The sequence below is a fragment of the Ptychodera flava genome, chromosome 11 (genome assembly GCF_041260155.1).
Source record: "Ptychodera flava strain L36383 chromosome 11, AS_Pfla_20210202, whole genome shotgun sequence".
In the NCBI taxonomy this organism is placed as follows: domain Eukaryota; kingdom Metazoa; phylum Hemichordata; class Enteropneusta; family Ptychoderidae; genus Ptychodera; species Ptychodera flava.
In genome coordinates, this window is record NC_091938.1 from 18,640,105 (window position 1) to 18,652,309 (window position 12,205).

General features: G+C 38.7%; 1 protein-coding gene across 2 annotated transcripts in view; it reads right to left on the bottom strand.

Moving 5' to 3' along the window:
* The window catches only part of LOC139143709 (metabotropic glycine receptor-like), a 102,792-nt gene continuing 90,587 nt past the window's right edge, over window positions 1-12,205 (bottom strand). For both annotated transcript variants that reach the window (XM_070714243.1, XM_070714244.1), the window contains exons 3-10: window positions 7,853-7,958; window positions 6,976-7,314; window positions 5,853-6,031; window positions 5,087-5,328; window positions 4,729-4,867; window positions 4,033-4,138; window positions 3,774-3,920; window positions 1-3,279 (exon numbers count right to left, since the gene is read on the bottom strand). In XM_070714243.1, the coding sequence (XP_070570344.1) occupies window positions 2,944-3,279; window positions 3,774-3,920; window positions 4,033-4,138; window positions 4,729-4,867; window positions 5,087-5,328; window positions 5,853-6,031; window positions 6,976-7,314; window positions 7,853-7,958 (1,594 nt within the window). In that variant the 3' untranslated portion in view covers window positions 1-2,943. The remainder of the gene's footprint in view (window positions 3,280-3,773; window positions 3,921-4,032; window positions 4,139-4,728; window positions 4,868-5,086; window positions 5,329-5,852; window positions 6,032-6,975; window positions 7,315-7,852; window positions 7,959-12,205) is intronic.

Consider the following 12,205-nt stretch of genomic DNA (forward strand, 5'->3'; position numbering starts at 1 on the left):
TTGGTAAATAGATATTATTTTATTTTATTACTTTTACAAATCGAAGTTGCAAATTAATCTTCTTTACAAGTGAGTTAATTTTTGGTCTAATATTCTTTACGTGTTATCTCAGTTTTTCTCGTTAATCTACTTCTATAAAATACCAAACACGAGAAATGTCATGGTAACCATTGTGCCATCACCGGATGTGAATAATATAACGGAATATAAATACATAAATTTTGCAATTTCTGGCTGTTTAACTAGTGTCAATCATACGTTCTCTGCCTGTAAGCGTTTTTATCCTCGATGGTGTGAGCTTATCTAACGCAAAAAACTGCGGCGTCGTGAAAGGTTTTGTTAGCGGTGCAAAAAACAAACAAACAAAAAACAAACCAATCAACAAAAACAAAAACAAATAATTCCAGTATGTCAGATCTAAAGCTTCAAACGGGGACGTATTTCTTGATCAAAGTAGCTGTGGAACAGCTAGGAACAAAGGCGCTTTCCATTAACGACAAATAGGAGATTTTCAAAAATATACTGGTTTTTTGAAACCCTACCAAACGCTGAGGTGTGTGACAAACTCATAAAATAAAGAGCGAGGGGCAAAGAAAATTGGTGTGCTGTAGTCTCCCCTTTCCCGTGTTATGTGACGTCTAACCCTTCCATATATGGATATTGGTCAAATCTAAATGTTTTCGATCGGGTTACTCAAGACTGAAAGATTCAGCCGCATGTTATGGGCCCTCCGCCACTGAACTCCAACTCCAACAACGACTGAGGGCGCACTGTAGGTTACCTCTATGAACTATCACAGAAATGAAGCCACCTACAGGTGACATAACAGGCTCCTCAAAACATGAAAGAATAGATCTTAGCCTTATCTAAATAGTTATCAAGCCCGGTTACATGATAACAAGGAGTGCTTTCATACACTCCAGAAGCAAGATGGGCAGTCTCCTCACTCCAATATGCTGTCAATAAACTAAACCGTACAATATGATTGGTTCCTTTGGAGTTGGCAGAGACCAATACACCTTCAGTCTCGTGGTTACACCTGTACAAAGCAAACTGTGGATCGATGTTTAAAATGCATGGCTATCTCCGGCATTACTAAGATTTTAATTTGATAGAAAAAAGTTACAAAGAAGGAGAAGAAGAACGTGTTGGTAAATATTACCGCACCGAAAATATAAAAAAATAAAAAGGACTTGTAAACGTGTGCATCTGGACAAAAATACATCGGGTGATATCTCACTGGGCAGAGCAGGGAGAGGTATCTATTACAGATGCCATAGCATAGTCATTGAATAAACATGTTTCGATCTCGAGGAAAAGAACATTAGAAAATTACCTATCCGAATACAAAAACACTGGAGACTTTATATCCTTTATGGAATATGTCGGCAACGTTGGCTCGTTACACGAATCATGTGCCTTGTCATTCAGATTGGGCAGACATTTGTGTGTGTGCATGTATGGATATTTTCCGGACAGGACGGCCGCATGTTGGCGCACTTAAAATGAATTTGATCAGGCCTCTGTGCGGGCTTTCTTAGATAAAGTCATCACCACATCGCCTTGCACTTCCTTAGTTCTAAAGTTTTCAATGGAGAACAACGCATAGGTGGTCAATATTTAATCGTTGGAGGTCAAGAAGGTTGATAAATATGTAATGAAGAGACATGATCTGTCGTCGACATTAAGAAATGATGTACTACTGAAATATAATAGTTGAACCGCCATCAAATAATGCACTCAAACCATCGAAATATGTATTTGAAATTCTGAACTTGAAAATAAAGAACACATTGCTATTCCTCTACCATAATAAATGTTGTTGGATGTACAAGTTGGACGCGTGCTGGCGTGCAAAAACAGTAATAGTCTCGAGGAGTAGAAAAGTTAATTAACGATTTTGTTCGTTCAAAATTCGTCGGTGCGCAACACACAGAAGTGAAAGTTCATTTCGCTGCAATCTGAAGAAGACAGCAGACAACAGCTAGCGCCCTCTTTGGTTGACCACGAAGATACTTTTTTCTTTGTGCATAGAAATCCTCCAATTAATTGTCGAAATATTTTAAACTAATGTCAAATAATGCCATGCGATGTGAAATGGAAATTTTGCCCTGGATAAAGGAAAAAAATCCAAGAGATAAAAATACCGAACTGTTCATTCCATTAATGACAGGAAAATAAAGAATTCGTGTTCGATGGTACTATAGATGTTGAACTACTGTGAAATTCATCTTTTGCTTATTTTTTGTTCAAAAAGGATATTTAGATTGTCAAAAGACTTACTCTTGATTAACCATAGAACTAAATAGGTCAGATAACAAGACCAGAAGGGGAAGACATCGAGAATGACGTCACATACTCCTTGGTAGTCGTAAGATTGCCGTATATGTGTCAAACTAAAATGATCCCGTTGGGCGTGGACAAGAAATTAGCCTTTCAAGAGGTAGTGATATACTTGTATCACTCGCTACGGACTAAATGTTTGAAACATGTATTTCATCTGTAAAGTTCAAAGTAGTTTGACGCGATCATCTAACTGGCGCAACTTCTAATGGACCTAAACTTGTCAATGAATGCTCCACAAGAGAGAAGGTACTACGCAAATTTTCTGTTTTTGACCTGGAGAACTGCCAATTTTGCTTTGGCTTCCCTCGAAACTATGGCACACTAACTTGCGTCTAGTTTCTGTGACATTAAACGGTGGTTTCATCGAACCTGTATGACGCAGTGCCGTCCCGCCTCATCACCAGCTACAGGTGTAAGACCTAAGTCATCGCCCGAGCGAGGAAAAGTTTAACCGCAGATCACTGTTTTCAGGACAGAGTCGCGTTCAGCATGTGATGCTCCAGAGACTCTCACAGCCTTTCTTGAAAATCTCGCGAAATTCATTTCTTCAATTTCTTTCACCCATAACACGTACCAGCGTACACATGTCCAATCAGGTCACTGTTGGCACATCCATTTCGGGTTGGTATAATGTCTTGTGGAATTGCCAATCATGACGTCACGATGGTCCGCGTCGTCGCGCGAGTTTTTCACATCGTCCATTTCCATTGGTCGCGCTAGGCTTTCGTTACTCCTGGCTATCTCTGACGACCTTTCTCTGTCGCTGTCGTGACCTGGCGCCTGCAAACTCCTACTAAATCTCCTAGAAAATTTCCGGGCTGTCTTCCACCTTGCTCCCAGGCCGCCCTTCTTCTTTGGTATGTGCGGATTGTCAATTTTCATCGTCTTCGTTTTGTAGATCTCTAATTGCGTGTACAGTCTTTTCAGTTCGTCCTGTAACAAATTAAGTGCAGAATTAAGGTACTTTGAAGCGAAGAAAGTGAACAGAATCGACCATTTATTTGTCACGAAAGAAAACATTTCCAGGCATTCATCAAAATTTACATAATAACTACATACTGAAATTTTCCTGTTAAAGTCAATAAATGATATACACATTCTGAACAGCCTATGCTGTGATAAAATTCTTCAATAAATATGATTGGAGCTAATTTTGGGATAATTAAATGGTGAAGTAATGTCGGTTTGATCTGCAAATGCCAGCTCATCTGCTTTTCTTTTTAAGTTTTAAACTTGTTTTTTGTGAGTTATTTGTAATATTGCAACATTCAGCTTTAGGCCACCTAACACTTTTGAGAAATTCGAAAAATTTGAAGATCCAATTATCCCAAATTAGTTCCTATCGTGTTAATAGCAAAGTTTAGAATGCACTGACGCTTGCAGAAAAACTATGGTTAGGGTGAAAAATGAACAACTTTACTACTCACCCTGACATCTTCTTGATTGAAGTCCGGATTATTGTACGAGTTGGAGCTGTTGGTCACAGATCGTATTTTACTTTCTAATGACAAACCTTCGGAGTACGCCCGGTCGCGGAAATGTTCGCTTGTTTTCATTTTATACACCACAGCCAACTGTGAAAATATCGAAGATAATTAATTCTTTCTATTAATTGTCGATATAAAGAATGAGGTGGGTAAAATCAATCTTGATAAAATCAATACTTGACATTGGTGGCGCACTTACCTTTGGAAAAAACACCAACCCAATCATGACTGTTGTAGTAAGTTGAGATCTGATGACATACATTAAATATATCCAATCCGGACCCGCCATTAACCATACAAATTGCCTTAAATGGAATCAGAACAGTTTGAGGACTGTTAATGGCATGACAGAAAGGATAAATAACCAATTCTTCAAACCCTGCCAAAGGACATGCATTTCACCTGTAGTTATGAGTTGATAGCATAGAGAAAATCTAATCTTCGGATACAAAATCCGTTTATATGTTCGTGTGCAGGGTCTTGGGAATCTATTCGATGCAAGCACATATGTTACAAGCTTTGAACAAAATTACCAGTACTGCCGTGAACGATTTGGAATACCACTGTAAGTATTTTTACAAACTTGCGAAGATATTTGGATCCTACATATTGCGGACGTGATTGGTGAGTTTTTATTCTAAGTTTGAATAATCCAGGAATTAATCTACTGGATTTATTTACTATTATAAATGACAGCCGACGATCATTTTCAACACGTTTCTCTGCACGATTCAAATTCTACATGTGCACACGTGGAGATTGTTGACAAATACGTCATTGAACTCTGCATCTTTCGAAAATGATTCTGCTTCCGTCTGTTCGTCTGCGTCTGCACTCTCTCTCTCTCTCTCTCTCTCTCTCTCTCTCTCATATAGCCGTTCCCCAGTACACCTACCTGGCTACATGCAGAAAGAGTGAAAATATAGTTTCATTGTAGATAGCTATACTGATGTAGCGAGTCTCGTGGAATTCAGATGGAGCCGATCTTACGAGGTAACACAGATAAATGCCAAATATCAGAAATAAGAATTCCGCTGAAAATAAGATCAGATCGAAATATGTTAAATATTTATCACACTTAACTCAAAATGCCATACAAAATATCCGTTAAATCTGAAGGGAGGTAAGATTTTATCAATCAGACGCTTTCATTAAATGTGATGGAAGTAAATAAGTGAATATTGTACACAAAACGAATGGTCTATGGGTATTAGATCACTATTATAGTTTTTTACTGTGCGCATGTGCAGTACCTGCTTCGATTGCAATATCCCACCACGTTGTAATGCAAACATAGTATTTGAGCCCTTGGCTTCGGACAAGACCGACGTCTAACATGTCATTTCCGCACTTATTGATTTCCTCGAGGCTGTAGGCCGTCCAGGCCGCCAGGTAACCCGTCAGGATGAAGAGGATCAGGCCTAGCCACTTGATAAGATCTCTGTCACGTACCAGTACTCGAGTAGCCGAACGTGTTTGGAAAACGGCGAGAACCCTACAAAACCAGGATCAAAGCGTGACGCGTTAATTATATATATCTCGCAAATATTTTTTGTCAAAAGGAGTGTTCACACTAGTTTAATAGTGTACATCATGCGTAGTAGCCCTTCTCTGTATGCCTACTTCAGGAGCGTGCAAACGTTCCCTTTTCACAAAGCACAGACCACAATGGCATAAACTTTGCTCAGTGAGTGTGTGACCTTTAATATTTATTCCCCTTTCAAAAATTTGCAAGGAGCAATTAGGCGTTGAAGTTCCTGGAATATTGACATATTTTGGTAAATATTCAAAAGGTAATCTGAATTCTATCACATGTGAAAGAAACTACGTATGTATTTCAAAGGAGAAAAATCAGCCATAAACCTATACTGCTTTGCATCCAGGTCTCCCCATCATCACTGTCACATTTCTCTGCCAAAGTGACAACGCAGAGAGCCACAAAGCATACAAAAGCGCCATCACCGACGCAAAGCAAACGCCTGCCAGTGGGTGCACGTACATGTAGCTCCGTATACTCACCTGTATGTTTTCAAGATCAGTGTACCGTAGGCGACGGCAAACCCCCACTCTCGAAGCCATCGCACCAAAAAGCAAATCAAGGTGTCTGGCGGGAAATAGCGCGCCACCACGGCCCCGTAGAGCAGCAGGGCGCCGAACAGGACGATTTCCAACATGTACGGACTATCATGACTGACGACCTGAAAAAAAGGATAAAGACATATATTTTCTAGTCATCATCATTGTTGGATAATCAAGAACCACCTCGGCATACTTTGGATATGAAAACTTGTATATAGAAATATTAAAGTAGATCTTTGTGGTTTGTGGTCGACATACTTTGGATATGAAAACTTATATATAGAAATATTAAAGTAGATCTTTGTGCTTTGTGGTTTTTGTCCTAGCACATTTCCCCTTGCGAGAATGAAGCGATGCTAGCGACGGACTTAAGCGCCATTCCGTGAACTGATTGTAAAATCATGTGACTCCAGATTAGAGAAGTTTCATCATACTGGAGTTCAAAAGACTAAGATCTAAATCACGAGCAGCTGATTCTTCCACAAATTCAAAAAAACACTTAGATGATTTTTAACTGTCCGTGTAGAAAACATGATTAGGTTACAAACATATTAGGCCATTTAAAGAAAATTCCTTGTTTGCCGTCCTTAGATTTTTGAAAACTTACCAGCCAGCCATGGAAAAAAACAAGCCCAGACAAAAACTCAAGTGTATTAAGATAAGGTCATTTTTATTTTGTTTCTTTTGGAAAAATAATATTTTTATTTGTAATAGTGTTAACTTAATTAATAGTGTTAACTTAATTTTCTCTGAAAACCTACCAGCACACGGACGGCAAACAAAAAATTATTTAAAGCGCCATATAAAGAATTCGAAGTGCATGCGATCACATATGTGTGTTTTTGCTATCATAAAAAAAACACCTTTCATTTGATTGACAGCATGTTCAGTCTCTCGTCTTGTCCTCTGGAATAACCAAATTTACACAAAATAAAAGTAGAAAATGTGACTTAGATAAGACAAGGTTTGGTCAGTGATGGGGTTGAGGGGGGAAAAGCTGAACTGTAGTACGAGAGTGCAGAAATTGTGAAGGATAAAAATGATTTGAGTACCACCCACTGACCTTGAATTTCCTGTACCTGAAGATAAGAATCATCAGGATCAGGACAAACACCATGCACACCATTTCAATTCCAAGCAGCACATATCTCAGAACTTTGTTTTCCTCGATGAAGCACGGGGTGTTATCCACACACCCGTCGCAACCCTCGGGACAGGGGAGACACTCGAAGCCCTGGTCGTATCTGTTCGGCAACCCTAGCATCTTCAGACGGTACTCTTCTTCCAGGTCGGTACCATTGAACGCGCGGCTTGGGCTGGATGTCACGGGGAAGTAGTAGTTCTCCTTGCAGACGCATTGGTAAGCGCCACTGGTGAAACCCTGTCCAGGTACGTGCGAACACTACAGGTATTCGACGAATGATGAAAGCAAAAAGAGCAATAAAAGACCAAGCAAACGAAATCGCAAAGATTATACTGAAGTCACCAGAGGCAAAACTTTGAGTAAAATATTTCTAAGTGTAAAACCATCGACAAAACAACACTTTAAGGTAGAATGTGACCCGGGGACTGATTTTCAGACTCTCAAATTTTTACAATTCTTGTTTAATTTACCACTTGTTTTGGCTCAGTTAAAAGCTCTTGGCATAAGATATATTGTCATCATGTAGTTTTTCGAAAATCGAAGAATTTCATTTTTCTCCATAGAGTTAACACAGGTATGTCAGCCATTTTGAATTTCAAATGTGGGTAATCTCTTTCTCTCGGATCAAACTTTACACTGCTTGATTTGGTAAAAGGATGGTTGAAGCTGAGGTTTCGTTAGGGAAAGTTCAAGCAATCTTTCACTTTCGTGGCGCATCATTTTGGATGGGAAAATACCAAAAATGAAGCACAACAATCGATTTTGGGGATGTGAAAGTTTGTATTTTTCCATTCACCTGCGTTGTATTCTTGCATTTGTGAGTTGACGCAAACATTGAGGCATCGTTAGCGCACTGGTTGATATCCACTTTCCGCAGGTCAATATCGACTGATACCACACCCCTGAAACAAGTCAAATAAGGAATATTCAGTAAGTGTTGAAACAACATATGACCTTGCTTTCTTTTCTTCCGCCATATTGTCCAGTTAATGACACTGTTTTCACAGCTAAAACAGTGGAGACTTATATTGTTCATGCCGACGTATCACTCGTCCATTGGTTAAGACTTGACGATTTCAACTCACTTATTGGTACTGGTCTGTTGGTTGTTATTACGTCGTTTCGTCTCTGTATCCATCCGCGTGAAATAACAAAAACATCTCGCAAACAGGCCGTATTATCAATGCGCCGTTCAGATGATAGAAAGCTAGGCAGTTGAGAATTGGTAAGAATCGTATATCGACGCTAAAAATAACACCCCAAGCAAATCATAAAGAAAGATGGCTGACGCTGGCAATGCCAACAAAGCTTTAAAACCCCACCGGGAAGGGTCTAGTTTTCCTGGATAACGCTCTTCTCTATCACAGCCTCAATAGAGGAACATAGACCTTTGATGGCCTGCTCAAGGGTTTTTCCATGCCCCGCACGGATTAATATTAGCATTATGAGGTTGTGGCGAATCAATGTCCTGTTTTAAAGAAATGTTTATAGAAAATCCTCGGGTGTATAATAGTCAAACGAAATTGAATAGAAGATCCCTCGATATTCAATTTGTTTCGAATACACGCAATGACCGGGTAACAATAACCCTTATGACCTGCCTGCGGAAGGTTTTAGTAATTTTACTAGGATTAATTTCATTTCATATGTTTTTACATTTGGCGAAGCGGCTTTCTGTCGGTTATCGACTTCTACTGCCAGAAGAAGGTAGTTTGACACTCCAAGGATTGTGGAGCGATTCTTTGAAAAATATGGAATTCAATTCTGCCGTGCGCGGGGAGACTCGTCTCCGAGACGAATGGTGCACACGGCCAGGGATGTATGTCTTGCAGCTACGGCAGTCGACACGAGAGATTGAAGTGGGGCTTGACTGTGCTGACATCATTATGGTGATCATATTGAAGTGTGGGTGGTGTCGGAAACAATTGCAAAAAAGAAATGAACCGTTGCTTGCCAAAGGGCGAAGCTAGGGAACATTAATTCGATAGCTGTTCCTGGGTAGCTTTCGTAACTTTTTCTATGAATAGTCTAATCGACTTTAATTTTATCTGGACTTCACGTGGCCAGGTGAAACACAATAGCCCTACCATATAATATTTGATATACGGCCGATCATAGGGGAGCAATATCTCTAATACAATATGACTGCCCGAGAAACAAGCACCAGATACCTCAATTGATGCGAGAAATGCGGTTAGTAGACAAGATCACAGTGTGTTAACACTATCAATGAACAAGAATTGATAGTTTGTTTTTAAACGAGTCAGGGAACGAAAGCCAGGTCAATGTTTTGATATTCCTTTGCATCCCTGGATGATTTCTTTGTTTAATAAGTCTAAATTAAACATTTGGCAAGTCAACTCCTTCTGCATTTTACGCGGTAGTTGTCTCTTCTACCCGTATGGTAAAATATATTACGAAGCCTGAAAAATTATGTAACGCCGAAATCTTGTGCCAAGATCAGTAGATGGCGCCACCAAGAGATGGATTGGAATGTAAGAGCTTCGCGAAGTCCGGAAATCGTTAAACTGATGGTACAGGCGTGAGAATATTTCGCAATCGGTGAATTCGTAAATACTGCTGCTTTACGCAAACGACAGTGCATCAGAGTGGGCGGCGGCGTAGAGCGACAGAAAAAATGTCATTAAAGTTCAAAAGCGAATATTTTAATGGCTCTTTCTATCCTCTTTCCGGATCTGGGTCAATGGTAAATGGGTCGCTATGTGCGTGTTCGGCAATAAAAGTCCTCGTAAATTGCGACGAGAAAAATCACTAAGTGAACTCAGCAGGCGGCGACTTTCTTGCTATATATAACGGAAAAGGATACCCACAGTATCAGCATGAGATTTGGAAGAGACGCTCATGTGGTATTTTGTGCTACTTCGCACAGACCTGGAAAAGGCTAAACCTAGCAGACGCTCCAAGATTAAAATTTCAGTATCTTTGGCAGATATAAAGATATCTTATCACTATCTAATGGGTGGTGTTCTTCTGTGCGCTGAGCCGAACTAGATCAAATCATCTTGTATGTAAATCACGATTAGCAGACTAAGCGATGTGTGGGCAATTCCCTGTAGAGTATGAACAATGCTTTGCGCAAGATTTAGTGTTTAACTTTTCGTTACACGTATCTAATCCACTTTGTTCCAATGAACTTTTCCCTTTATCGTATATCGCATAACTTTATGTAACACAATACTTACACATTATCATATATATATATATTATATATATATATATATATATATATATATATATATATATATATGTTTGTGTGTATGTATATATCGTACATCGCATGATTTTATGTAACAATACTTAGACATTATACTATAAAGTTATTATATATATATATATATATATATATATATATCACATATACAATGTATACACATGTGTATGCACAGACACACACACGTATATAATATATATATATATATATATATATATATATATATATATATATATATATATATATGCATAAAAATATAAACACATACATATGTGCTTGCAAATACATATCGATGTGCATACACACATATATACACATATGTATGTACGCACACAAAGTATACATATACACACATACACACACTCATATATATATATATATATATATATATATATATATATATATATATATATATATATATATATGCATGAATGTATATGAACGTATTTATGTATGTGTGTGATAACCTCAAATTTGGAATAGAAATATAGTTGATTTAAATATAAATAGGCAGGGAAATGGATTCAGGTAATGTAATGGTACGTGCTGTAGCTAATCCGATATTGTTGGATGATTGCAAATTCCTCACTGAAAGGCCAGCAAATGTCACAACCGGGCATTTTTCATCTCTTTTGTGCATTTCCATGTAGAAATGTACTTATTTGGAGATGGTGACATTGCGCGCTCTCGACTTAGGCGGACGGCTGCTGGGTATGAATAATTTCTCTCTCTCGCTTTAAGGGGAGAATCGTTCATATGGTAATCGCTTCTTTCATTGTAATACTGTCTGTTACCCTGATTAAAGGCACGTGCTGGGCACTGTATAAAAATAGAGCCAACGGAGTTCATATCACGTTTATTTTTTGAGCTCAGGTAGAAATATGGATTTTTCAGATGTAAATCTGCACAAGATCACCAACATGTTGACACGCGTCACCAGTGAACACACTGGCTATGGTCGTCTTGTGATTTTTTTTTTTTTTTGGCGTCCGTGCTATTTTTATCCACTACATTACGGGTTGGGGGAACTGGCTGGATTCAAAGAAGCACTCTACAACCTAGCAGCGGGAAGAGACTCACGGGGAAGGAAGCAGTTGATCGTTCTGGAATCATGAGAACGTTACAGTGAGAAAGCAGTCAGAAGATGGTTCTAATCAAACCTTTCAACTTATCCTCCTTTCAACAAGGAATCATTTCATTGTGTCTATGATTTGGAAATCTTCACGTTCACAAGTGAACCAATTTGTCTTAGTTAATCAACTTAAAACATTGGAGAGTACAAGTAATAAATGTCTTCTCGCAAAGCACGAAACTTAGCAAATGTACTTAGTTGACTGAAAACTTTATAATCTCGTGATCAGCGTCCGCGGTTTTGAAAACACTGGCGGCCAAGGATCATACAATTCCTATAAGTTTTTCGCGAATTTCATTCTGGTCACCAACCTCTGCATAAAAATAAGACCTAGAGTAGAACGACAATATTCAGAAGGTAGACGAAAATTCCATCTGTAACATTCTAATAAATCAATAACAAACTACCAGTCTAATATATTCGAATAAGAGCAAGATCCATTGCGTGTAGTTCTGGAGAACATTTGCTTTGACTATATTGGTTTATCAAAAAGTATTGGCGTGTCATTACAAAGCCACTTCCATTTCTTTTTCTTTTCCCTTCGAATTTTGTTGACTTATGAACTGCTCGTGACCACAGCGTGCATGTATTTCTGGTTTCTATCGCCTTGAGAAAATAACACGAATGAAATTTAAATATGACGTCGAAATAATCAGGGCAATGATAACCGAAAATTACCGAAAAGGAGTATGGGAAGGCCTTTCCGGTATGACTCTCATTGTGTTTATTTCATCATCAAAATTTGGCACGTCATGTCAATCTTGAGACTTAACAGCATGTGTTGA